The sequence below is a fragment of the Calypte anna genome, chromosome 24 (assembly GCF_003957555.1).
Source record: "Calypte anna isolate BGI_N300 chromosome 24, bCalAnn1_v1.p, whole genome shotgun sequence".
Lineage (NCBI taxonomy): Eukaryota > Metazoa > Chordata > Aves > Apodiformes > Trochilidae > Calypte > Calypte anna.
In genome coordinates, this window is record NC_044269.1 from 5987634 (window position 1) to 6015121 (window position 27488).

General features: G+C 47.9%; 1 protein-coding gene across 4 annotated transcripts in view; it reads left to right on the plus strand.

Moving 5' to 3' along the window:
* The window catches only part of CADM1 (cell adhesion molecule 1), a 121175-nt gene that overhangs the window by 78954 nt on the left and 14733 nt on the right, over positions 1 to 27488 (plus strand). For 3 of the 4 annotated variants that reach the window (XM_030464930.1, XM_030464927.1, XM_030464928.1), the window contains exons 2-8: positions 251 to 397; positions 1055 to 1207; positions 4345 to 4482; positions 6166 to 6321; positions 14548 to 14647; positions 16761 to 16933; positions 20300 to 20371. In XM_030464930.1, coding sequence (XP_030320790.1) covers positions 251 to 397; positions 1055 to 1207; positions 4345 to 4482; positions 6166 to 6321; positions 14548 to 14647; positions 16761 to 16933; positions 20300 to 20371 — 939 coding nt within the window. The remainder of the gene's footprint in view (positions 1 to 250; positions 398 to 1054; positions 1208 to 4344; positions 4483 to 6165; positions 6322 to 14547; positions 14648 to 16760; positions 16934 to 20299; positions 20372 to 27488) is intronic. The other variant, XM_030464929.1, reaches the window with a different exon arrangement.

The window sequence follows — 27488 nt, forward strand, 5'->3', positions numbered from 1 at the left end:
GAGAGAAAGTGCTGGGGTGAAAGGGTTGCTTTGCCATCCAAAGTGTGTCCTGTCAGGAGGGCACACGGTGGTGGCTGTACACTTAGCTGTTTGGGAGGGAAGATCTGTGTTTGTATCCCTGGTATTGCTGTTTTGAGTGTGTTGTGAATTTTTTTGGTGGGCATGATTGGGTCTGTGCTGCAGAGAGCAGTGGTGGAGCTTCCCAGTGTTGTCTCTGATGGTGCTGTCGCTTCTTTGTCCTCTCTTCCAGGTGATGGTCAGAACTTGGTTACTGAAGACGTGACGGTGGTGGAGGGAGAGGTGGCCACCATCAGCTGCCGGGTCAAGAACAGCGACGACTCGGTGATCCAGCTCCTGAACCCCAACAGACAAACAATTTATTTCAGGGATTTCAGACGTAAGTGTCATCTTCCTTTGTTTGATAACAACTTTTCCTGCGCCTGTCTTGCGCTCGGGAGAAAGTGTTTGCTGAGATCTCTTCTTTTAATTCAATGCTGGACAGCTGAAGTTTAGTCAATTCTTCAGAGGGTAGATGAGACAGGCAATCATAATCTTTCTCCTTAATGGAAATCTTGATGGTCCCCTCTAAAAGTCAGACCGTCGCACTTTGCAATAGGAATTGATTGTAGTAATTCAGGGTGAATTGCAATTGAGTGCCAAGTATTTAGCTGACACAAACAAATTGAACAGGGCAATGCCAAGACAGCACAGTGCTCTCAGAGGTAATCTGTTTGGGTCGCAGAATGAGAATTTTGAGACAATCTATGCTGTTTTATATCCAAACCAAAACCTCCCATCACCACAGTGTCCAGAAAACAGGTCTGAAGTTGTTCCCTGTTGTGACAGTGCCTCAGAGCATGGCCACTGCAGGCAGTGCTATAAACTGGCTATAAGGTAGGGTCTTTATGTCAATGTAGCCTCAAAGATAAGAAGCTGGATGGAAGCTGCTTCTCTGGATGCTGCTGCCATTTTTAGAGACCTTTGACTTTGCTGTGTGGTGAGCAGGGACCCCACACCTCTCCTGGCAGTCACTGAGGGTGTCCTTGCTTTGCAGCGCTGAAGGACAGCAGGTTCCAGCTGGTGAACTTCTCCAACAGTGAGCTCCGAGTCTCCTTGACGAACGTCTCCATTTCTGATGAGGGAAGGTACTTCTGCCAGCTCTACACTGATCCCCCCCAGGAAATTTATACCACAGTTACGGTGCTCGGTAAGGACTGGACGGGTGCTTGTGGTGAACTCGGAGATGGGTTGGGGCTGGTGGGATGGGGACAACACGACTCTGACAGAGCTACAGCCACCCAGGAAAAGGGTGGTCTCTTGGAAAGGCTGCGAGCTTTTCCTGCCCTTTGAGGAGTGGTGTTGAACACCAGCCTCCCTTTGCAGACAGGATGAGTTGTTTGTGATGTCTGTGTTCTGTAGGAGTATCCAAGTGGATCCTTGGGCTTTTCAGGACCTGTCTGGACCTGCTGATACCCTGGAAGGGGCAGGTCTGTCCAGGCCAAGGCTCTCCCTCCTGGCTTGCCCTGGGTGAGGGTGGGCATGGCTCTTGGGCAGACAGGGGATGAGCTGCAGCAGTCCTGTCTCCTTCTGTGAAGTCACAGAAATGTCAGCCAGGAAGGGAGAGCTGTAGAAAATGTCTTTCAGTAATTACCTGATGCGCAGGGGGATGAGGAATGAAGGTGAATGCCTGGGCTGGTGGCAGAGCTGCTCAGGTTAGGAATTCTGTGTCGTCAGTAACCGGGCTGCTGTGGTCACACGCTGCAGATTTGCTTTGGGCTCGTGGGAATGCAAGAGATGGCATTGTCATGATGAACAACAGCATCTCTGCCCATCGATGATGTCCCTTCGGGGCAGGTATTACTAACAGCATCCTCCATGTGAGGGTGTGCCAGTGTTTGTCCCTTGGCTTACATCTTTGGAGCAATCTCAAGCACAGCTAATGAAAAGCAATTGCTTCCTATTCATCTGAGCAAAAATTTGTTTCCCATGTAAAAGAATGTAAGGTCTCTCATCTGACACCATAAGCTTGCTCACTGCTTGGGAATGGCTGTTAGCAGAGTTGGAGCTTGCTCTGCTCCTGCCCAGCTCCTGCCTTTGCCTCCTCGGCTGTGCAGGGCTGCCGAGCACCAACATCCATTGCAAGAGCAATGCCACTGCCAATAGCAGCAGCTCAGGCTATTAGAGCTGCTTCTGCAGATTAGCAGTGCCTTTTAAGGCTCTATTAATAGGAGAACCTGCATCAGAGGGTGACTTAATGTAAGATCTCACTCCCTGATTAGTTTAAATCTTCCTCCTTTCATTTAATGAGATTTGGTTCTTGGGTTTTTCAACGTTGTTTAAATAATGTTTATAAGCAGTTGTACTCCAGCTATTACATTTATCAACATCTTCAAAGTCTTAGCACTCTTTCCAGGATTCACAGGAGTAGGAAGCTCTCTTGCAGCTCTTCTCTCTAATCATATGCACACAAAAATACTTTGTTGGATTTCATTTCACTGCTGACAACGCTAAGAGGCTGTTTGAAATAATAGTCCTTCCCTCTCTCACCTCTGAGCCAGCACTCCCTGTCTATCATGGGAGACAAAATGCAGTTTCTTGTTGGGTTTTCTTTTTTAAAAATGTGGCTTGTGCTTCAGAATTCCCAGGAAAGTCTGCTTTCCTTCCTCAATTCTTTTGGAGAAGGACTGGCATCATGGGCTGTGCTTGCCTACCTCGCCCCAGATGGTTCCTCTCCACCTTTATCACATCCTCCATCCTAACCTGGGTTCCTGGAGCAGGCAGCAAGGATTAGGAGACTAAGGAGGAGGCTGTCTATCTTAGGCAGCATTTGTACCAAGGGATAGGGCCAAGGGTAACATATCTTCCCTGTTATTGACTCCCTCATTAGAAGAACAAATGAGCCAGGGTGGGGGAGCACCAGGAGCACATTCTCCACCACAGATCTTGTCATCACTCAGACTTTGATGTATCTCCAGTTCTTTCAAAGAGCACTTTTGCTGATGGGCATCTAATGATCCTGGTGTTGGGGAGCAGAACTGAGTTTTGAGTTGTCCTTCTTTGTAGTCACTGTTTGGAGAGAGCTCCACTCATGCCTGCTTCCCCCGGCTCTACCGCGTGCTTCAATGTCTTCTGTGGCACGATATGTAGATTTATTCATGCTTAATTGGAACATGTGAAAATCTCAAATATGTAGCCCATTCTGTTCTTTTTAGAGAAGAGCCACAAGTGACTAATTAGTCCATTTGATCATCTGGATGGTATTTATACATATTTGTTCTTCATTAGCTCAGAAGAGTGTTAGTCACATTTGAACTATGCAGTTGCTTAATCATGGGGATCAGAGCAAAGTTGAATTCCTGTTGGAAGTTCAGGGTTTCTTCTGGAACTGTGGGTCTGTGCTGCATGAGCTCTCAGTGTTCCCTTTTTCTTAGTTTTTACCTCACCAACTCTATGGGTGCTTCCATGGGGCAGAGGTTCCTTGTTGCTGTGTTGTCTTTTTTGAGCCTGATGGTTACATCTCTGGGTTGTGCTGCAGTGGTGCTGATCCCTCTGAAGTTCTCACCTGTTTCTGAGTGTTCCTGGGTTATTTTTTGAGAATTGTCTTCTAGCCTTGTGTTTCATAAGAAGTGGGGGTGGGGGGAGGTGGCAAATTGCCACCCCAAAGGGATTGAGGTATGATGGAGGGCTGGCTCCCTCCTCTCTTGGGAGGGTTTTGTGTTTGGTTTGGGTGGTTTAATGGGGACCCAGTGTCCTTCCCAAGGTGACAGCATCCCATGCTGGGCTTGTGCTGGGTGGCTTTCTGAGTGTCTTAACTGAGTGTGATGTTTGCTGGCCCGCTTCCACTCCTTACGGCAGGGGCTTGAAGCTGAACAGCAGGAGAGAGAAATTGCCTTGCGAGGTTAGAGGCATGGTAAGTAATGCACTTCCAAATGTCAGCTTCTGTGTTTCCTCTCCTTGTCAGAAGAAGTCAAGAAATGTGCACAGAGTCAAGCTGTATTTTTAACTCGCAATACACACAGTCGAGTAGTGCGGAAGAGTAGAGCTCTTCCCTGGAATGGTGCCTGCCTGGCAGAGAGAGAGCAGAAAGCTACACATTGGATAAGTAATAATTTGTGAAACGACAATGATTATGAGGTGGAGAGTGAAAGTGCTCGCTCTGATTACTGTGAAACCGCCTATCAAAGGATTTGATCGATTGAAAGATCAAATAAATGCTGCTGGCTGCTTTCCTTCCGTGGATTTTATGGGTTTTCCTAAAGCTTTTGTCTTACATTAGTGATCAAAAATGTTTTGTGTTTTTTGTTTTTTCATCAATTACATGTTGTGTTGTCTTTCTCATTTTAGTCCCACCACGCAATTTGGTGATCGATATCCAGAAAGAAACTGCTGTGGAGGGAGAAGAGATAGAACTGAACTGCACTGCCATGGCCAGCAGACCAGCCACCACCATCAGATGGTTCAAAGGAAACAAGGAGCTAACTGGTAGACATATACTCTCATTCACTTGCTTTTTTCAGAGAGCTGAAATGATTTATGTAATGCTGGATATTTGTTCTCTGTTGGCAGCATTGAAGGAAAAAAAAAGCGAGAAAAAGAACAAAAAAAAAAGTAGAATGAGCAGCTTTGAATACTGTCTCAGGAACAAAAGAGTATGTGGGCAGGCTGATTATTCTCTAACATAGAAGACCTGAACTCCATTTTGTCCTCTACCTGCCAGACTAAAGTGCAGGGATTTGGCATCTCTCTCTGGCTGCCCGTGACCTTGAGGAGCCCCAAAGCTGTGTGCTGAATCCATTTCCACCCTAGTTTTTGTACCTTTCTGCCCGTCTGCAAGCAGGAGCGGGATCACGCGCACTTCGGTCTCCAAAGATTTTCAGTTCCCCTCAACATCCAGCGCTCTGGTTTCTGGAGCATTTTCTCTGTGCTGATAGGAGCTGGGTTTCTCTGAGTCCCCACAGCCTGGCTGTTCCTGAGGTTTGTACATTCCAGCCTCTGGCTCTGATTGCATCTGACGTGCTGTTAGTTTAAGTCTGCACATAGATGTGAGCTCAGATGACAACACCTCTGTGCCTTACCCGCTCCCAGATGCTGATGGAGTCCAGGCTTCTTGCTTCCATCCAGGCCTCCCAAGGGCAAAGTGAAATCCTCTCTATGAGCACAGCATCTATGAGGATCCAGGTGTGCTGGTGAAGGTGGGGTGCAGCCCTGCTGCCACACGGAAGGGTGTCCCTCTGGTGCCCAGCACCCCTCCTTATGGAGGCAGTGGTCAGATCTTCCAGCGACCTAACTCTATTGTTTCTGCCCCATCCCAGCAGTAGGATGTGGCCCTTCATGCTTGGCCCATCTAGCTTCTTGGTTGGGATGTCTGGTGGCAGCCACTTGACCTCTTTCCTCTCTCTTGGAGGACTGCTCAGCTCAGTGGTAGCTTCTTGCAGTACTAGCTCACCCGGCTGCCTTCTTGGATTATTTTTTTCAAACAGAAGAGAAACTGGAATGCTTGGCTGTGACAAGGGGAAAGTCATCAGAAAGCCTTTCCTCTGAATATCCAAGGTTGTTACTCTCTGTAGCTGTCCTCTGTTTCACTTCAGGATATTAGACAGAAAAAGTGTTGTGTTTGAGGGACCTCTGCTCCCAAAGTTACTCTGAACATTTGGCTGTGAATTCCTCAGTGCAAAGCCACAGAAAAGAGTATTGGAAAATGCAGCAGAGCTGCCCTGTCAGCAAGCACTGGCTGAGTTGCTGCAAAAATCCCTTTTCTCCTGTCTTGCCTTTTTCTGCTCCCTGTTTCCATGCCATGTGTTCCAGCATCCCTCGACTCTGGCTGCTCCTCTCCCCTTCACACAGGGCGCTTCTTCAGCCTATCAATGCTACTTTTAATTAAGTTAATCTGTTTAATCACTTTTCTTGCTAATTGTTGATTCAGGAATGGGAGGGGATTTGTAGCTCATTGATTTAGGAGTTTGGGGATTTGGTTATGGTGTAAGGGGATTGCTAATCATTGTGGTGACATGGTGGGGGTTTTAATTGGCAGCACCCTGAGGGAGAGGGTACATCCTGACCCTCCCATGGCTGCAGGACAATCACCCAGAGGGGACAAAGAGGAGGGAGGTGACCTGAGTGCAGCAGACCCTTCCACCCCTCATCGCTCTCTGTCTTCTCCTGCAGGCAAGTCGGAGGTGGAGCAGTGGTCTGACATGTACACGGTGACCAGCCAGCTGGTGCTGAAGGTGGGACGGGAGGACGATGGGGTCCCCGTCATCTGCTTGGTGGATCACCCCGCTGTCAAGGACTTGCAGACACAGCGTTACCTAGAAGTCATGTGTGAGTATCAGAACTTATAATTCTTCTAATGTATGAAGTTGTTCACCTAGAAGCTCAGGAACTCGTCACTGCATGGACATCACACCGTAGGTGGGGATTAAATCCTGTTATTTAAAAATGGAAATCAAAATGTTGTGTACCACTTCATGGGTTAAGCCACAACTTTTCCCAGGCCTTTTGCAGTACAATAAACACATACCTCCTTTCTCTTAAGGAAGAACTTTCTGTACGTAGGACTGGTGCCATCAAAGGTTCCTGGCTGGGCTTTATAATTGTCAGAACATATTAAATCTGAGTATTTTTCTTATAGTGACCTACTTCTCTCTCTGAAAAGTGCTTCTGTACTGCCATATCAAAGCCTCTGGCCACCATTGGAGTTTACTTGCAAAAACTTAGAAGCTGTGTCATAGAAACTCAGTATTGTGCATTGTGAATGTGCAGCAGTAAAGGGTTTCCTGAATCAGGGTAGCATGAGTTATGTGGGCTCTGCAGGAGCCACTGATTGAGGCCACCTTGTTTTCTGTGATGCTCTCAACATTTTCAGTGTTAATAAAATGTTTCACTTTCTTTGGGAGCTGCTCTGCTGGATGTGATGTTAACAGGGTTTGTGAGCAGGTACCTGAAAATAATTCCTGGGGTGCACAGGCAGCTGTGCCTGCTGGACAGCTGGGAGTGAGGGAGCTCCCACGAGCTGAGGCAGACAGTCCTCACAGCTAGGGTGCTGGCAGGGTGCATGGAGCTTGTTTTTGTAGGTTCACTTCAACTGTAACATTACATGAAAAAAGGAAGAGGAAGTTTGGTATTAATTTATTTCATCTGCTTCATTATGTAGTTTCATTATGAACATCTTGGTTACAATTCTCATATCTCTGGAACTAGCGGGAAGTAATGTTCCAGTAATGAGGAAAACAGAAATGATCAGATACTGCCTAAATTGGCAGATACTAGATTTCTTGCAACTGTGCTAATGTGTAATTCATTTATGCAAACTTAATGTCCATTAACATTTCTTGTAGAGCTCCATTAGCTTTAATAATACATTAGCACCTTTGTGAGGCTTGATCAAATACTTAACAGGGAAAAAAAATTCTATCTCCTGTACTCTGCAGAGGTGTGGAAATCTTGCAGGGTTTCTTCCCCTGGTTTGGAAGGGCGTCAGATTACCTTGAGCAGTCCTCAGCGTTTGAAGGGATAGGAGAGGGCCACTGTTTCTGCTAAAATTTAACAATATTTTTCCATTCCTCCTCAAATCCCTTGGCTGTTTTTAGCATGTAGCCGTTACAGTTATCAGATGTCCTGTGGGACTCACACAGTCCTCAACTGATGCACTGGAGGCTTCTGCTGCTTCCCTGGTGCTGCTTTCATCATCCCCTTGGGTTGTACTGGAGCCGTTTCTTGGGAGGGAGCCAGTGCGGAGCCCCCTTGGGTGGGAGATGGGGACAAGAGGACGAGGGCTTTCATGTGGGTTTGCTTTTATCTCCTGGTCTGAATTAAACTCTGAGCTTGTTAAAAGTAATTGTGTTTATATAGGGGGACCTGACCCCCATTAGTTGGGTGAGTTCCTTGGGTGGGCAGCAGCAGATGGCATGGGTGAGGAGTGCCGGCAGAAGAACACGGCGTGCGTCACAACCTTGTGGCTCCCAGCAATTAGCAGTTTCAGGACTTCATGTGTTGGAGTCCAGCCAGACATTTGCATTTAATACCTGCTGTTGGACCTGAAGTGAGGGTGGAAAAGACAGCTGCAGAGCAAACTTTCACCCCTGAGCTTTTCCTGCCTCAAGCTGATGACTTGGTGGCTGATGAGAGAGCAGGAGGAGGAGGAAGATCTTGTTGGCTTCACAGGCTGGCATCTCCCACAGAGCTCCTGCAGACACTGGCTTGGCTGCTTGGGGAACTTGGCCTCCTGCAATCAGGCCTCGTTGAAACTTTCTCAGTTGCTTTTGGGAGACAGGATTCACAGGCAGAGCAGCCTCTGCCCACTCCCACCTTGGGCACAGCGGGTCTGCTTCCTTGGGCCACCCAAGGAGGAAAAGATTTTTCTCAGCAGACCTTTTATTCTCTGCTCTCAATGTGTCCAAGTCAAGCATGAAACACGTTGGGGAGGGACATGAAGATGATGGGTGGAACCTTCTCAGATCACAGAGGGGTCCACAGCGGGACACAGGTTCAGGAGTCTGGTGGCAGAGAGGAGGACAAAGGTGTTTCTTCCCCCAGAGTCCCCCCCTTTCCCTTTAAAGTGTTTGCCTTTTCTCTTTTGAAGGTGATTTTCTTTAAGCTGGATATGTCAAACATCTTTTGTTAAATGAGGACCTGAAGTGTCAGTGACAATCTGGAGCGTTCATTCTTGAGCTTGCTTGGAGGTGTTGCCTAAAATGTGCACTTCTTTTATTGAAATGTTTTCCTCTGCTAAAAAAAGAAAGGAAGGTGCAGAAGTTGAAGGCTGCAAAGTGACCTACTTGATGCTGCTTAAAAACAGTTCATTTGAATGTTTTCTTCTGTGTCACAGTTGAAAGAGAACTGCAGACTTAGGGGCTCGGGGCTGTTAGGTCTGCATGGCTGCAGGAGCTGGTTCCAGGGGATGGTTGGTCTCCTTGACCCAGGCAGGGTGCTGCTCCACAAGTCCCAGGACAGGAGATGGTCAGCAAAGCTGTGAGTAGGGCTGAGGGGCGCTGGCTACTAACCTGTCCTACTCATGGAGTAAGCTGCTTGTTGCACAGGTAACGTGGCCCTGTGTGAAGAAGCACTTGCAGCTGATGGGAGGGTGTGTTATTAAACAGAAATCTCTGCAAGCGAACGCAGGGTAATATGTATGAAACCCTCCTGGTAGTGCTTCTGGAAAGCAAACAGAGTTTGACAAATGGGGCTGCGGACTCACGGCAATGATAACACTTTCATGCTTGATTAATAGCCACACCAGCAAGCGCTGACCCGCGGCCATGGGCGGCCCTGATGGGCTGTGCGGCACGGCGCTGGCGCGGCCCGGCCCAGGCTGTGGCTGCCTTCCCTTTGTGAGCCAGATCCATCAGGCAGGGGTGGGAGACCAATGCGTCGGGTGTAATTTTAGAAAGGAAATGAAGCAACAAAATGCATTAAAATATCATTAAGGAATTGAATGGAACTGGGTATTCTCACAGACATTGCAGTTCAGCCTCTGTGGTGCTTCTCCTTATCTCATTAGGTGAGACTGGAAGCAGAAGTGTCAAAGGCTTGATCTGGTGTTTTCTTGGGGTTGTTTTTGCTTTGCTTTTCTGAAATTATAATTAACAGCGCATTCATTTCTATAATATCTGTACGTGTCCTTTTGAAACACGTGCCAATGGAATCTGGTTCAGCCTCTGCTGTTACGATGGGAGAATTCTTGCACCCAATTATATTAAAAATCAGTATATATGTCTCCTGTCACATCTGCAGTAATACTTATATTTCTATCAAGTACGAATATTAATTGCATAGTATGCAGTGAAGTGATTAACATCAATGCAATTTATCACTGGGAGATTTCTAAAGAGGAATGAGTTATTTTGTTCAGTGAGGTGTTGACCCCTTTAGAAACTTTGATTTAAAGCTTTTTTTTTTTTTTTTTTCCTTTTAGTAAATATGAAAAGCAGTACAATCAGCCAAGTGTTCAGTTATTTGATTTTCTGGGGCATTAGCCACTCTTGTTTGTGACATTTCCCAGTTGGGTGCTCGTTTGCAAGCTCATTAATAAGGTTTTCTTGGAGGAATGTTGTTGGGAGTGAGACACTACAGCCTGGACTCTGTTGGTCACAGGCACTAAGCACAAACTTAGATATTTGAAAGGGGAGTGTTTATGCCCCCACCCTCCCTGGGCTTGCCTTTCCTTTCCCTCCTCCAGGTTTAAATTCTTTTAGTCATAGGTGAGTTTCCCAAAGTTGTGTTTGGGGTCTCAAGGTTTTCTAGACAAGTTGTAAATCCACACACCAGGCTTGGTGGGATACAGAAGCTGTCAGGAGTCAGGGTTTTGAGGAATTGGTTTGGGCCTCAGAGGGATGACAGCAGAAGAAAGATGTACAAAATCTGACATGGGTGGTTTTGAAGCTGGAATTACCCAAAGTGGGCAAGACCTCTGCCTGACCTGCACTCCCCTTCTCCTGGGGATGCCATCTGTCAGCAGCTCTGCTCCATCAGGAATTAAATCAGGAATCAGAAAATGGATGTTGAAACCTGGATTTGGTGCCTCATTTCACCGAGCTGGCCAGAGGCTTTTCAGCTGAACCACCAAATGAACCACCTTAATGTACATGTTTAGCTGTAATTTGGAGCACAGAGAGAGAGAAACCAGTGCAGAGCACGCACCAAGGTCTGGGATAGCCCTTCTTGCTGTGTGTCCACTCCATTGAGATGGTGTTGGTTCTTCTTAAGAAGAACCTCAGCATGATGGAATGGTGCCCATCCCTGCTCTGTGAGCCCCAGCCTGTTTCCAGCACAGTACTGGTCATCCTTATTTGTGTTTTCATGTGTTTTTAACCTGAAACAGCAATTGGGAAGGCTTTCTGCTGTCTTCCTACCTCAGGTGGCAGCATGGAGCCTGGGAAAGGTTGACTGGTTTAGTGGTGATTGGTGATGTTTAAGAGTCACCTGGGCCTCAGGAAAAGTACTGTGTCCCAAAGCATTTTTACTCTGCTATCAATGGCTGTTTCTGTGCAGATTCTGTGTTTAGTGTGGACAGATTGCTGCATTGTAGGAGCCGTTTTGCTTGCACAGAGATTGCTGGACAGCCAGGAGCTGCTGGGGTGTGATGATGCAACTGAGGCATGGTTGGCATGGCCCCAAGGACATGTACGTCAAGAGCAGTGCAGTTTCTCTGTGGCAGCTTCTAGCAGCTCTCGTGCACAGTGGAATTACTGGATCTGACCACAGAGTTAAATCTCTTGCATGCGAGATGCTCTCAGGAGGAGGTTGGATGCTTGCCCTCAGGGTGGATTTGTGGTGAGGAGCAGTGGGGTGGGAAGGGGTGTGTGGTGGAGGGGCCTGAGCCTGGCCCGGCTGGAGCATCATGGCCCGGGTGTAGGAGGAGGTCAGGCTTGGTGAGTCTATCAGGTGATGGGCTTTGGGGAGGTGAGCTTGCCTGCTTTGGAGGCTGCAGGTTGGCCCGATGAAAGGAAACGGGTGGAAATAAATGGGTTTAGGCTTTTGTAAAGGCACCGAACTCGGCCTGACTGATATCTGGGCTGATTAATGAGATCCGAGCATTATCGGTGGAGCGCACATTTAAATGGATTAAGAAATCACTAACTGGCAGATCTCAAAGGACAGTCATTAGGGAGCAATCAGCAGGCCATGGTATTTTTAGAGTGACTGCGCTGGCCTGAGTGCCTGGCCTGGAGCTGCTCAGGGCTCCCAGGGAGCATCTCAAGTTCTTTAGAAGCCCCTGGTAATAATCTTTGCCAACGTATGGGGCAGAAACTGAGTGAGCAGCTGGTAACAGGAGGAATGGGGACCAGTGCATAAAGAACTGTGACAGCATGGAGATGGGGGAGGCTCCAGCATCCCTGTTGCTGGGGGGACCCTAGTTGAGGTTGCTGAGTGGGGATGGAGGGATGGAGCATTTCTTGGTCCCCTCAGGGGACGCTGTGGTCCCCTAGGCTGGCAGGCAAGCCTGTTGTAACAGAAACCTCATCACAGGCAGAATGGGTTTGTAATCAGTTTTTCAAATTGGTTGCTGCTGCAGTGTAACCTTTAGACTGCTGGCATTTAACCTTGTATATCACTCTTAGCTTTTGAATGAATTTAGCTTAATAAAGGTGCCTTATTAAATTACCAGGCTGTTTTTTTAAGCCGCTAGAAATAGGCATACTAGGAAATAGCTTTGGGTTGTTAGATCTAATTGGCTGCCAGTGGAGTATGCAGCAGCTTAGATGCATAGGTGCAAGTGTTTATTTTTATGTAGTAATCCAGCCATGTGATAATATGAAGTTCAAGTTGGGTATGTCAGGTTGCTGGAATGCACTTGATGGTAAAAACTGGGCTGCTGGTTGCCTCATGCCCTAACTTGCCACCTGAGATGGTCACTGCCTCAGACTGTGTAGCCACAAGTGTCACCTCTTGGCCTTGAAAACCATCACAGCTTTACAGGTATGGGTTACTAAACACCAAGATTCAGTGCAGGGACTGAGCCTGGCATCCCACAGCACTTGGCATTTTACAAAGCTTTCCCAATGAAGTCCATAACCTGAAGGAAGTAGATCCTGCCTTTGTGCTGGGGTGCTCAGCAGTACAACTGAAGAGTATTGAAATGCACATCCTTAAGCAGAGGAGAAAAAAATCCCTATCCCCATCCCAAATTCTTGGTCAAAGCAAGTGAAATTGTCAATGAACCCCAGGTTTCTGCTGCAGGGAACATCTCTGCCGTGTCCAGACTGGACTGGTCCCTCTTCACTCTGCTGCTGTCACTTGTTGCATGGGGGCTGTGGGGCAGGAGAACTGCTAGGGCAGAGCTTTCCAGCATTCACTTGGTTTGCAGCTCGTTGCCAGTACTGCACACCCTCTGTGTATTCCTCTTCATTTCCATAAGTAATTGTCAGCTGGCAAACAGCTCATTAGGAATACTAAAATTTTATCTAATGAAAGCAGGATGGGGAGGAAGAGGAGTGGCAAGCTTCAGAAGGTGCTGCACAGAGCTTTCCCAGCCCAGGGTATTGTCTTCTTTGTGTTCCCACCAGGATGGGGCTGAAGAGGTTCTGTGCTCTGCCTGCAGCAGAGGGTATGCTAGCAGCCATCTTCCTGGCAGGGGCTCCACGGCAGCGCTGCAAAGCGAGGCATAAATAGCGAGCAGATGGCTGGTGGGGGTGGGTGGGAGTTGGGGATGAGAGTGGAAGAGCCTTAAGATGCTGCTTGTGATTTACTCGCTGCATAATACTTGGTTTAACTCGTCCTCCCATGTTTACACCTTGTGTAAGCACTCGTGGCACAGCCTCAGCTCAGAACCGCAGTTCAGACCCGCTTTTTGCCTTCCCCTGCTCCTCTGGTGCCACCTCCCTCCCAGGGCTGGCTTGTACCCCCCAGATCTTCACCTCCCTGCTATAGAAGAGGCCAGGGAGCTGGGAACAGGTCCCTGCTGAGGGCTGGGCTTGGGGGCACACTTAGAGGCTCCTCCACCCTCCTACAAAGGCCCTTTTTTGTTCCAGCTCGCACCTGAAATGTACTTTCATGCCCAAAGCCTTGAGCATCTTGTCAGGCCAGCAAAGTGTCTCCTGTGTTTCTAGTGGGACACCCCCAAACAGGGGCACTGCCACCCCCTGTGCCTGCCACCTTCCCAGTCTGCAGGAATGCCCAGGTTTCAGAGCTGAGAGAAGCATCTGTAGCAGGGATTAGTTTATAAAATGTTTGTGGTGTACTCATCTCAGGAGAGGATTTACTCATGTAGCTTATTCCATTACTGAAAATTATGAGAGTTTAAATTGGTTAAATCCTGACACAGATTTTTTTCATTCTAATCTCTATTATTCCATAGGAAGCATGTTAATGAGTTAAATACAGTTAATAAAATGCAGCAAGCCAATATTTTTGGTAGCAGTTACTCTCAAAGGAAATAGAAACATTTAAATGGTTTCAACCTTTATGCATACTGATTTTTTGCCTTCCTTTGTTCCTTACAGTTGAGTAAATTCCTGAAAAATATATATGGCTTAATGGCATTTGCAGCATTGAATTGATTTCTTGCACTGATAACATTTTAGCTAAAGCTTAGATTGCGTTTTTAATCTGTGTTTCAGTTGTAGGAGGTAATGAATTTTTTAATTGTAGACTCTAGGCTTGTGGTTGGGCTTTTTTTTTTTACTGCAGGGTCTTGCTAAAGTGTTTTTGAGCTGGCTCCTTAACTGGAAACGCTTTAATTCTCTGTGTTTATTTTAGGATCTAGAAGAGCTTCGTTTGGACAAAATAAAACCTTCTGTTGTTTAAACACAAGCAGCAGTGGCTGCAGCTCCCGTTCGGCGTTTCTAACGAGCGCCTCTTGTAGAGCCCAGCACATTAATATGTGCGGACGCTGAGGGTTGTCACTCAGTAATACATGATGCACGATAAAACCCATCAGCTCTGAGCACCACAAATATCTCTGCTTTCCCCCCAGTGTGAAGGCAAATGAGTTCCTTTTAGCTCGAGTGAGTTCAGAGATAAACTGGGGCACAGGTCCGTCCTCCTGGGAGTGCTGGGGCTGCCTGCCCCCCCACCCTGCCGCTCACCACCCGGGCTTTCCTCCCGCAGATAAGCCTCAAGTGAGGGTGTCTCAGAACTACCCGGTGCAAGGCCTGACGAGGGAAGGGGAGCCGCTGGAGCTGACCTGCACAGCCTTTGGAAAGCCACAGTAAGTTGGACCCTTCCCTGGGAGGGAGTGGGGTGGCCAGCAGGGACAGGGTTGTGCGGCGGGGTTTGGCCACTGTGGCTGATGCAGAGGCTGGAGATGCTGAGCCCTGCCATGGAGGGGACATCACCATGGGGCAGGGCACGATGCTTTCTGCACCCAGGCTGTTGCTGCTGCACCATTTGGGTTTGTGGCTGTTCCCTCAGAACTGCTGTGGAGGGGTTGCATTGGGGGCTCCTGGGAGAGCTCTTCCCTTGGATCAGGAAGCCTTGGGTGCAGAAGGTGATGAACCCCCCACTGTGCCCCTCTTCCCCCAGGGAATGGCTGGGGGGGCTGTGGGTGCAATTAACCTGCAGAGGTGAGGTGGTGGTCTGTGTGGTGAGCCCTCCCAAGGGGCCACAGGTGACCTGGCTCCTCAGTCTGTGCGGGTGGGAATGGATCCCCCAGGTAAGGCTCCCTGGCTTGCTGCTTCTCCTGACTGTGTGACCGTTTGCCTCCGGTTTTTATGCAATGTGGGTTTTATTCTTTCTCTTCTTCTTGCTATGCCCTTGAGGCTTTCCTATGTAGTTGAAGACATTTTATGCATCAGGAATATCCTGGCAAGGGAGGAGGGTAGATTTTCTTCCACACTTTCATTGTTGTTCTGAGTTAAGTTTTGTTGATTTTTTTTCCTTTTTTTTTTTTTTGTTTATTTTAATACTTCCTCTTACACTTGGATTTACGGCTGTCAAGTATTTACTACCCTTTTTTGTTTTCGTCATGTTCATAAGACTCCTGCCAACCACCTGCCACCTGCCAGCATCTCCTCACGGGTGCAGCCAAGTAGGGACCTGGCTGCTGGGAGCACCCTCCCCGCTGGGCCCCTCCTCTCCCACAGTATTTTGTCGATTCCTGCTTCTCTTGGGTGCCAGGCTGATTCCTTCCACACATGCTAGAGGCTGGCACATTCCCTGTCTCAGCACACAGCACAGAGCCCCTTGGCATCCCTCCTCTGGTGGGTAGCTGCCCTCCCGCCCTCTTGCTTTCCACTGGGAATTTAGAGGATAGGCTACTTCACTTTTTTTTTTTCTTTTCCCTCCAGGCTATGAGTAAGACATACACGTGTTAAATCAGAGAGGCATGTCTCCTGGCAGCGTGCCACTGAGCGTTACCGTGGTGTTAGAAATGTGCTAGAGCTCACGCGTGTAGGTCGCTTCACCCGGGCCTCCCCCAGAGCCAGAAAAGAACCAGTATAATAGCAGGCTGTGGGTAGCTCTCTGGGCTTGAGGCAAACAGATTTCCCAAAACCCTTTACAGAGGTTTAAGATGAAAAGAAAGGGTTTTGTTTGGTTGGTTCGGTTGTTTTGGTTTTGTTTTTTTCCCAGTTCAACAAAATAATTTATCTGCAAAACTGGCAACATAAACACTAGGGGAGGGAAGCTCAGAGGAAAACAAAAGAGCAGAGAGGAGACATTTCTGTTTTAGTATCAGCAGGGCTATTTTGTTAGCTTAGAGAGAAAACCCCAGGACTATGACAAAAGGGGGAAGATGCTATAGGGTCACTTTGAGGACATCCTGGGAGAGACATCCCAGCAAAGCAGAGTGGGAAGGTGGCTGCCAGCTGGCCAGGGGCTAGGAAGAGGAGAGGACTGAGCCATTCCTCCTCCTGCCAGCAGCTGGAATGCTCTGGGTGAGCGGCACGGCCACCACTGGGCACATGGCTCCATCACAGCGCTTGTGGAAGGGCTCAAAGGTGACAACAACATCCTTGTTCTGCCACGTGTTGTGTAGATCGGCACTCAGAGCTCCCTGTGGATGCACATGTAGTCCATAGCCTCAAAGACTGCAGGTTTGCTGAACAAGCCAATGATTAACCACTAATGACCTTTCTTCCTGCTTGCATTAGTGTTTTCAGAAAATTAAGGTCTGGATACAGTTTCCTGTTGGGTTAAAATAAATTTAAATTGAGGAAGCCTGACAGCATCTGGGCTTGAGTAGCGCAAAGAAAAAAGTATGTGTTATTTCTTTACAGTTTTTCTTGGTTTGGGCTTTCTGTCTGTGGATGAACTATTGAAGATGCCATCTTGACCATAGGAAAATAGTAATGTGATTGTTTCTTTTTCTCCCTCCTCTGTAGGCCTACGGACATGAGGTGGTTAAGAGTAGATGATGAGATGCCTCAACACGTTGTAGTGTCTGGTTCAAACCTTCTCATTAGTAACCTAAACAAAACAGATAATGGTACATACCGCTGTGAGGCTTCAAACGCGGTGGGGAAATCACATGCGGATTACATGCTGTTTGTATACGGTACGTGAGAAAAACCACCGTTCTTCTAGACTCCTTTACACCTCATTGCGACGTGCCGCGCTCGGAACGCTGTGACTCCACTTAACGTTTTGCTTAACACGAGATTTCCAGAGAGCTCCCGACACCTCTGTGGCCTGCCAGGCTGGGGCAGGGACTGCAAAACCCTTTCCTTTTGCTGCTGTCAGGCTGGGTGTTGTGCACAGGGTGCAGAACCCGGCCCAGGGAGCTCTGCTGGTGGGCTCACCATGGCACGCGGGGAGCAGAGGGAAAAACCAGGGCAGGCACGTGGGGAGAACTGAAAAGTTCTCTGGCCTGACAGTTCTCTGAGGGTTTCTCTGATAATTCCTTTTCTGTTTTGTAATATCTTCTGCAGTGCCTTCCGCAGTGGGCCGGGGTGGTTCCAGTCTTTGGTTAGACAGGTAAATTACCGGAGAATCAGCCAGCATCCCCAGATAATTACAAACCAGTAAATAAACCGGAGGAATGAGATGTCTGAAGCCCTTCCTCTGGGCAGACACTAAAACACGTCTTGGCATCTTTTTAAAGTGCTGTTAAGTACCTACTTTAATTCTTCAGTTCCTCCGCGTTATTTTGCCATTGCCGTAAACCTTGTGCTCCTGTCACCAAGCGCTGCCTGTAATGAAGATTCAGTAGGCACTTGGGGAGTGATCCCCCACTTCAATTAGGGGCAGTTGCCTTGGGCTGCAGCTTTAAACTCGGTCTGTTAAGAGTGGTTATTGTATGGCTGGGCAGAGCTCGTGGTGGGTATTGCCTGGGGCTGGGATGGGACAGTAACGTGCTTTGGTTTGAAGTTTATTCCACCCAGCAGCCCCTGGCAGCTCCAAAGTCCCAATACTCCTGTTCTTGCTCTCATACAGACCAGTGGCTGCCATTGCTTGTCCAAATGTTGTTTGTGCATATGCCCTTGTAAGCCCCATCTCAGAAATGTGCCCGAACAGTGCAGATAATACCTAAACTGTAGCTTGGAGCTGAAGCTGAACTCGCCTCCCACATCAGGCAGGTAGCTCTCTAGTGCTGGTAGCTCTGAAAGACTCCAGTTTGCAGAATGAAGTCATATATGCATCTGTGATGGAGTACTTTTTGTGCTTAGGGTATAAAAAGAAATACCTTGTTTTCATCAGTGTTTAAAGAAACGGCTGCTGTGGTATGGCAGCAATAATGAGGTCAGAACAGGACACAGACAGTTCCTCAGGAGAGTAAGATTATGAAAGGCAACTACTGTAAAGCAGTTGTAGACCAGGCAATTTCATTCCTTGTATAGTTTTTTGCCCCTGTTTCAGCCCAAGTTAGTGGTAGATTAACTTCAGCAGTGTTAGTGACCTGGGATTTAGCTCACAGTCCCTTGGTAATCTGCATTTTGGACATGGGCAAGGACTACACCAGCCCTCATCAGTGCTGCTGCCCTTCAGGATTAAATCCACAGGAGGAGGCAGGGACAATTTTGTTGACAGGAGATGCAGGTGCCCAGGGAATGTAAATCTGTGGACTCCAGGCACCAACTTGACCATGTCAGGGAATCTTTTCCAGGATCTGTCAGGAGCTTGTGATCAGACTGTGGTTTTACATCCCACCACATCCAGTTTCTGCAGGTTTGGGAGGACACAACACCAGCACCCCTGCAGAGTTCCCTGGTCCCAGAGAGTCACCTTGTCCCAGGACCTGGGGGAATTTTTGACACAGCCCCTCCACACCCTGGGGTTGCCTGCAAATGCCTTCCAGCAGCTGGAGCTTTGCAAAACAAGTGCTGCTGAACTGGGCTTAGCACCACTCCTCTGCTGCCAGCGTGGAGTAAGGATGTCTAATCACATTGACACAAACTGAAAACATGTTTATTTTTAAAATTTGCTTCACGCTTCTCCTCCCTGTGGGAGTGGGCAGACACAGTTGCTAGGAACTGAGAGAGCAATTAGCACACAATCAGGGCTGTGCTGCTTTTCTGGAAGGAGAGTCTGGTGAGTAGCACCCTCCCTGTGTAGTCCAGGAGAGGAGCTGGGGCCATCGGCCTTGGTGGGTCTTTTGGGCTCCCTTCCTCTGGTCCTGCAGGTCTGTGGGTAACCCCTGGGATGCTTTGGCCCCAGGGGATGGAGCAGGTAGCAGCCATGCAGATACACTCCCCAGTGAAGCAAGCTCCCAGGTAACATTTCTTAATTTTCAGGAAGTTGTATGGAGTATAATAAAGGTGCAGCATATAATTAAAGTTCAAGTGTATTAATTAGGGAATCTGAGAGAGCTTGGAGATAAAAGAGTAGCAGATGTGTTAGTGATGAGAAGTTGACATGCTATAGAGGAAACCTAAAATCAAAAGCCCATGAAATGTTTCATGCTCTATTATTGCTGAATGAATCCCTAGTTCAAAGTCTTCCCGACTACTTAGTGCATTCAGTTTGATCATCTGGGCATTGATACGTTTGGGTTTTTTTGGTCTGTTTTTGGGTTTTTTTGTTTTACATTTTCTCATACGTATCTTTTCCTACCCAACAATCTGGACGAGGACGTGCCCTGTCCATGAAGAGCAGTGGTGGTTGGGTCTCAGCAGGTCAGGTGCCTCTGAGAAACATTTGTTAGTCTCAGGGAGGAGCATCCAGTGTCTGTGCCGCTCAGTAGCCGTGCCCCAGCAGCAGAAACCAGAGCTTTCTTCTGGAACTGCCAGGAAAACGTTGACATGTTGAATTGAAAGATTTTACTGAAGCTCTTCATACCTTGAAATTGATTTTTAGTGACGATGCTTGCATTTCTTTGCACCTTTGAAGCAGTTTTTAGCATCCTACTGATGTGTATGGGTAGGGGAGGAGTAGCAAAGGTGACAGCCCTGTGAAGGGGGGGATAGCCCCACCAGCTGGTCTCTTGAGCCTGGTGAGAGCAGCAGGGTCCCCCTCCCCACAGTTCCCAAACCTCTCCATAGCAAAGCACCGCTGTGTCTCTCTTTGTACCTGTAAACTGTTCTTTTTGTTGTGGAAAGTGTGCAGTTTATTTTTCTTATGCCTCTCCCATCCCATCTCTCTCTCTCATTGACTAATCTATGCTGAGTTGTTTTCTTTTTTGTTTTGTTTTGTTTTTAAGCACTGTAGAAGTCAAAAAGGGGGAAGAGTTCCAGGGCCAGATTCTCCAGCTGGAGTGAGTCTGTGTATGGCTCTCCAGGCCATGTTCAGCTGTGGAGGGTCTGGCTCATGTCCCTAAAGCCAGTTGGGCTGTCACCACCTGGTTTTAGAGGAGGAAGGGCATCCCAGAGATGTGCTGCTTCTTAGCATCTTTGTTTTTCTCTGATCACGATTGACCGCTGTTGTGTTCTGCTTTGTTTTTTCTTAATTTGCTTTTTTATTATTTTCCTTTTTATATTTTATCCAGATCCCCCCACAACTATCCCTCCTCCCACAACAACCACCACCACTACCACCACCATCCCTACCACCATCACAGGTACGGTACCTTCATAACCATTGGAAATGTCCTGAATGTTGATTGTCTTTTATGTATATAGCGAGCATGAAGCCTGGGGAAAAAAAAAAAGGAAAAAAGAAAAAAAAAGAGGAAAAGAGAAAAAAAAAAAACCCAACAAATCAGCAAAGAAATCATGTGCATTTTATTTTCATTTTTTCTCAACTACTCCTACCAGCCCACATGAGTTGTGGGCAAGCAGTGCAATGAGTTGGATAGTTCTAACAGCAGGTGTTTCTGGAAGGCAGGGATGGCCGTGGCAGAAGGAGCCATTAACTCGGTTACTGGTGGCTATTATTGGGTGCTTTCAAAAGAAGGATACAAACAGCCTTCGAGCTTCTTTAAGTGGGTGGTTGTTATAGCCTTAACCCCTGATCAGTATCAATTTCTGAGCAATCTAGACCTGGAAGCAGAAAGTTTGGTCTATAGTGATTGACTTCACCTGATGTGACCAGAGATGCTTTTTCCCATGCCCAGGTGCTTGATCTGTCTCTGTGATAGCTCTCTGCCTCGTTCCCCAGAAAGGGAATTCCACCAGTCGTTTTTTTATTGAGTTGATCAGCATCTGCAGGACCATTTTTGAGGAGCTGGCTTTCAGCATTTTGAGTTTTCCCCTGTCTTGCAAAGATGAACACAACCCATCAGCTGATAAGGAGTCACTGCTCTGTCCCATGCATCTGTCACATTTCCTCACTAGCCCTGACTCTCTCCTCACATCAGGAAAGCTTTTCTGATTTGTTATCATTTGCATTGTCACGTTCCTGATCTTTTCTATTTCAACCACTGCTTTTGCTTTGGCTTGCTTTTATTTGTATTTTTTTTTTTGAGGCAGAGATGAGAATGGAGCATTGAATAGTGGCAGAGCGTTATTGCTGCTGTAAACCATCCCCCGTGGAAATGCCGTCACGTTTTATTTGCTTTTATGACGTTGCTCAGCTGACTCTGTCCTGCTCGGGGTGTTTTGTGGCTTTTTTCCTTCTGAGGTTTTTGCAACCAAGTCAGACTCTGCTGGCCAGGAGAAGCAGTCACAGTCTTCCTTCCCACGTGCCTTAGCGTGCTGAGTGCGCTGTCTGCCATCCTCCATCGTCTTGTCCAGACCTTGCCATTCTCCATCTTCCTCTTTCCAGGTGCTTCTCTCACTCAGTCTTACCAACCTCCAGGCACCCAGTTTTGGATGCTTGAGACGCTCCACCGTGAACACTTCCCCATTTCGCAATTGGGTCTCTTTGTTTCAGTTCTGTTTTTAATTTCTTTCCTTAACCAGCTTTCCTTTCAGAGTAGCTTTCGGGCTTTACTTGAGGTCTCCTTAGGAGCCATTTGTGGAAAGACTCAGTCCCGGGTGTCTCGGTGTAAGTGGACACGTGCAGTTTTCCTTTGCTTTGCGGTGATTTGTTGATGGTTCTGGTAAATTGTGGAAAGCTAAAAGGAGGAATTTGGCTTGATGCTTGGCTGACCCTGTTGTGTTTCAATCAGTGCCTGCAACCCTTAGCGACTGTCCTTTTCCTGGGAAGCAGATTGCCACCAGCCTTTTGGGGACCACCTGAGGAGAGCTTCCCAAGCACAGCCACCTTGGGCTCCCAGCCTGGGACAGTTCAGAATTAATAGCAGGTCTGCTATTCTGCTGGGGCTTTCAGCTAATTAAAAGGGAGGTGGGAGGCTGATGGTCTTCCAGGAGGGGAGGACCTTTGGGCATGACCTTTTCCCTGCTATTTCTCCTCCATGACTCCCCAGCAGAGCCAGGCACTGCCCTGAGGATGGGCACTGTTCTGTGTGCTGCTCTTTCCTTTGGGAGAAAGATGGGGAGATGTGTGCTCGTGTGCTGTGACTGGCAACACTTTGTTCCCTTTACAAGTAGAATGGGGGGTTGCTGATGAAAATATGCTGTTGCTGACTGATTCCAGCCGTTACCGCTCACGTTGTGTAGGAAGAAGATTAGTTAAATGCTGATAAGATGAATTTTTGCAGTCTTCTCTGACACTGATCTGATGCTGAATCTTCTTGATGTGTCTTCACATCTTGTGCCCAGGAGGTCGGCGTGCCCTGCCCAGGCTTTGCCTCCTTCCTTGCATGGGGACATTCTTGGCTGTGTCTGCCAGGCAGTGTGGTGTGGCAGGACATGCTCTTCAACTGCTAAGAGACTTTGTCACTGGGAAAAAAAATTAGGTCAAATTAACATAATCTCTAGAATTACATAGCATAGGAGTGTTGAAACACTTTTTAAAGCCTCAAGAGACAAACGATACCTTAATTCCCACCATCATCAAGAGGCTGAAACACTTCCCTGATGTGACAGAAGTTCCTTGGCAGTAATCAAGGTGTTTCTTGTCTTCACTACAGGCTGGGTCGGAGCCCTCTGGCCACCACCTATCTGGAAAACCTTTCCTTAGGATGACGGGGACTCGACATTAATTTGATTTTGTCCTTTCCCCCGTTTCTTGTATAGAACTGGCCTTGTTCATGTCCCCTGAAACCATTTCTCTGTCCAGAGCTCATGTTGTAGCAGTGCTGTCATCTCAAGCAGCTGCCTGTAGGGAATTACATTCTTGCAAGCAGTCCCTTTGCTTTGCTGGGGATACCTTGCTCTGGATTCACTTTCCCCCAGTAAAATGTTCCAACAGAACTGTCTTATAGGGGATGCCTTTGCTACTCCAAGCACGGTGAGTTGCTCCTGTTGTGCAGGTCCAATGCCAGACGCCGTTCTTACTTCTGTGCAGCATTTCTGCTCTAAACATGTCCTGATGTGAGGTGGGAATGCAGCCCCGTCCCCAAGAGGTGTTCTTTGAGTGAGAATAGACACTGCTTGGTGAGTACGAGCCAGAGAGGCATGAGAGCAGGTGTGGGATGCATTAGGGTCCCTGTTGAGAGTGAGTGGTCCCTGTGGTGGCCCCTCTCTCTTGACACATCCGAGCAGTGGTGAAGTTTCCAAAATAGCACGACCTTTAAAGCTTCTCCTCTGTCACCGTTGCTTTGCTTTGGTGTAGGTGCTTGAAAAGATTTCCTGTGTGACAGTTTGGTTTTTTTATATATCCTGCATCTGCATTGGTATTCTGGCCACCCTTCGGCGCTTGGGCTGTTATCACTGGCGAGCCCTTTTTTATCGGTTCAAATTGTCCTTGTGGCTTTGTTCATTAAGATGTACAATACGATACAGCCCAGCAAACTGCGTAATTTTAATTACCCCTGGAGTCATTCCTTGAAATACTGCTTCTGGACAGCTGTTGTTTCCTGGGAGAAAAAGGTTCTTCATAACAGCCAAGCCCTTGCCTCGGGGCTTCGCACAGCACCCAGTGTTGAAGCCTGCCTCTTCCAGCAGCATTTTGCTGCCTTCTGCTTGTGCTTAGCACATGCACCTCAGCTCCCAGGGAGCTACGGTGCTATTTGTACGTGCAAATCTGCATTTAGCACACTTTCTCTGCAGATGGATCATGCAGGGGTCTTGGCAACAGTTTTGGTGGTGGCCCGGGGGGGAGGGCAGCGGTGGCAGCACACACGTTACCAGAATTTCCAAGCCTTCCCTGGATGCTGCTGGTTCTGCAAAGCCCCCACTGTCCATCCTGCAGCAGGGCCAGGGCAGGCAAGGCAGCAGGTCTCACCCTGGTACCCCTTGAGCAGGAGGTGAGCAGCTGAGACCCTGCAGACAGTGGCTTTGGCTTGCAAATTCACAGGGATGCTGGAGCCTCCCCAGTGAAGGTGGTTGGAAAGCCCAAAGCCATGTGGTGGGAACACTCCCAGCTCCTTCCTGAAGCCAGGAAGCAGCTCCAGGCACTCCAGCCCAAACCACATTTCTTTGTGGTCTCAGCTCCCTAAGAAATATCAGTGTGTGGATATCTGAAGCCTAAGAGAAGAAACATCAGGGCAGGTTTTTAAAGCCTGAGCTGACACACCAGCAAACCTCCTCAGGAGGAGGGGAGGGGGGTCTCCTCCTCAGTAGATGTTTGTCCCTTCCTGATGACAGCTGGAAAACCTGTGGCTGCACCAGGTTTGTCCCAGTGGTGACCCAAAGAGGTTGTGGGTGGGGAGAACATAGGTGACATTGCTGCTCACTGCAGTGACCTTGGGGGGGGGGGGGAGGTGTTGGTGTGGTGGCATTACCCAAGTGCCCTTTGGAGATGGTGGAGGCACCAATGGGTGCTGCTGCTTTGCTGCCAGCTTGATGCCACCTGGCAGGGACTTGGCCCAGTCATTTGTTCCCCCATTGTATTTATTATTTAACTTTGCTTGCTGTTGAAGCTTCTGCGTGTCCCTGGGTAAATGTCAAGTTAATTTAAAGGTGCTACTGCACTCTTCTGACATTTTCATCCAGGATGTGACCGCATTAAAGCGAATAAAGGACGAGAGAGTAGCTGACAGGCCTGGGCCTGTTACAGAAAATAAAGTAAAATACAAGTCAGTCTTTTAGTACCACATCCAGTCAGTAGCAGACACAGCGCTGTCACGGCTGCAGTGTGAGCAGTGCAGGAGCCATCACTTGACTGGGCAGACTGAGATTGAATAATCCCCAAAATCAGGTCATTATGGAAGAACCTGAAAAAATGGAGCTGGAGCTGGAGCTGCAGTGCTAATTTGGATTTTTTTTTTTTTTTTTAGTATGTTTTGCTGCTGCACTGCTGATGTGCTGTTGCCATTCTCGTCCCACCAGTGCTGGTTTTGCAGCTCCAGCACATCGTGTGCCCCTAGGGCTGCAGCCCTGCAGCTCAGGTGTTGGAGCTGCTATATGTCAGGTTGCTGCTGGGGTTTTAGAATTCCTCCATCATGCTGCTTCTGTTTGAGGGTGGGACAAGTTATTATGGGCAAGTTTAAAGGGACACAAACAGTTTGTAGTTGGAGAGAATCCATTTGAAACACTGAGGTGGCATCACAGTGGAGCTACTCACTCCACAAAATGTTGCCCAGATGCCTCCATCCAGTAATTTTATAAATCTGTGTATATGTGAGTGTGTGTGCATGCTTGTGTGGCCACCTAAGGAAGGGGTGAGGGCCTAAACCCGGAGTGCTGTCCAAGTTTCCCCAGCTGGCGAGTGACACCATCTGTATCACCAGACAATGTATGTTGGTGGCTTGGTTCCAGAGCTGAATTCAGTTCTCACAACCAGTGATAAGAAGAAATCATGATTAGGGGAAACATGCAGCTTTATAGAGACCAATGACTCCTGCCCTGGACACCTTCTGTAGTTACAAACCAGGCCTCTGGTGAGTTTGTGTGCGCACAGGTTTTGAAAGACGATTTTTACGTTGTTTCACTTCTCCCCACACAGCAACTTTTTGTTGTCTTGCTCATTGAAATCAGGAGGAGAAGCCTTTATCTTAGGTACCACCTTGAGCCTCTTTGTCTGTGTGCTGTCTGTGTCCTTCTGCTTTGCCATGTCTTGTCACACAGCCCATTTTCCAGAACCAACCAATTGTTTTAACTGACAAGCATCGGCTTCGTGCGAATGTGTGACTGCAGCTTGCACCCACTGCTCAGGACCAGGATGATGCATTTTTGGGAGTGGCAAAGCCCCTTCACTGGCTTTGTGCAACCTTAGTTAAGTCAGAAGCATGTCAAGGATTTTTTTTCCTTTTTTGTCCATACTTGAAGAGAAGAGATGACTTTTCTTCTAGGGGGTGGGGCAGCAGCCTGATCAGGTGGTTGTGCTCTGGCATATAGACCTGGCTGTTCTGCAGAGGGAGATAGAAATCAGTGGCATGTTCTTGGAAAGCAGGAAAGAAGGTTTGAAGTCAGCCCATCTGCTGGAAAATTCTGGGTCATCTCAGCAGCAGCACAGCAGAGCCAGGGCTGTGTAAGGCAAAGCAGCAGTGGAGGTTGGGATGGGCAGGGTTTTCCTTGGGTTTGTTCATTTTCTACCAAAGCAACAGTGACAATTTCTCTCCTTTGCCACACAACCCTGGCAGTAGCGTGCCTGTATCCCGGAACACTCCTGGCTTGACTTTAACACGAGATTATTCCTCTTTGGAGCACTGTTTTTGTGCAATCCTTCCTCTCAAAGACAACTCTGGGATTGAAATGGACTGCCAGAAAACTCATGCTGAACTTTAACTGCTCTGTGTTTCCTATTGCAACCATCCAAACCATTTGCTAATCATAACTTTGTCATTCCAGCTGCAGCCAACTTGTTGTTTGACTTGGATATTTGTTCGCACTTACAACCGCTTGAGAACTTTATTTTTCATAACCTGTTGGTCTCTGTCCCCAGATGGGGAAGCGAGATGCACTGTCCAGTTTGCACTGTTTCTTGACTAATATCTTTTCCAGCACATGAAGTTTGCTTTCAGCAGATTCTCTATTTAGTGTAAAAGCTGATGTAACTTTTTTTATTTCAGGAAGACAGTAAATTGAGACTATTTAGATATGCCACGATGTTATCTCAAGAGTTAATACTCAGTTTTACCACCCTTGCTAAACAACAACTCCCCCCCCACCCCTTTCACCACCATTTTCCCCTTCACCATTTGCTTGGTTTAAATGAGGCATCATTTGGGGATTGCTACCCGAAAACAAGGAGAAGCCAGTGCTTGCTCTGCACTGGGGGTGGGCAGGCTTCCCTTGCAGCCCCCGCTCCCGGCAGGGGAACAAGTGCTGGTGCACTGAAGCGTGCCTTAGATTGGATTGCCAAGCTGAGAACAGGACATGTTGGCAATGGAAACAGGCTCCTGACAGCTTGATAATCTGCTATGCAAATCTTGGTGTGGTTTTTTTGTTGTTTTTTTTTTTTTTTAAATTGTGCAGGGTTTATTTGTTTTGCTTTCACGATCAAAGCATGTAGACCTCCTATCTGTAAGTATTGTGTATTCCTCGTGTGATCTTTGTCTCCACTGGTGCTTCAGAAATTCAGACCTGAGCTAAATTGCACAGGAACGAGTCCTTCCTTTTCCACTGCTGCCTCTGAACGTGCCATAGGACTGCCTGGCCCCAGGTCCTCTGGACAAGGCACGTTCACGAGGGGAAACACCAATGGGGGTTGTCTGTTGTTGCTGCAAAATGCAAGCTGCAGGCCCCAGAGTGCTTCTGTACACATCCAGGTATGCTTTTATTCATTTAAACATTGCCTGCATCGAAGCCAGGGGCCTTGTGCAAGGCTTTGTTACCAGCTTGGGGTCT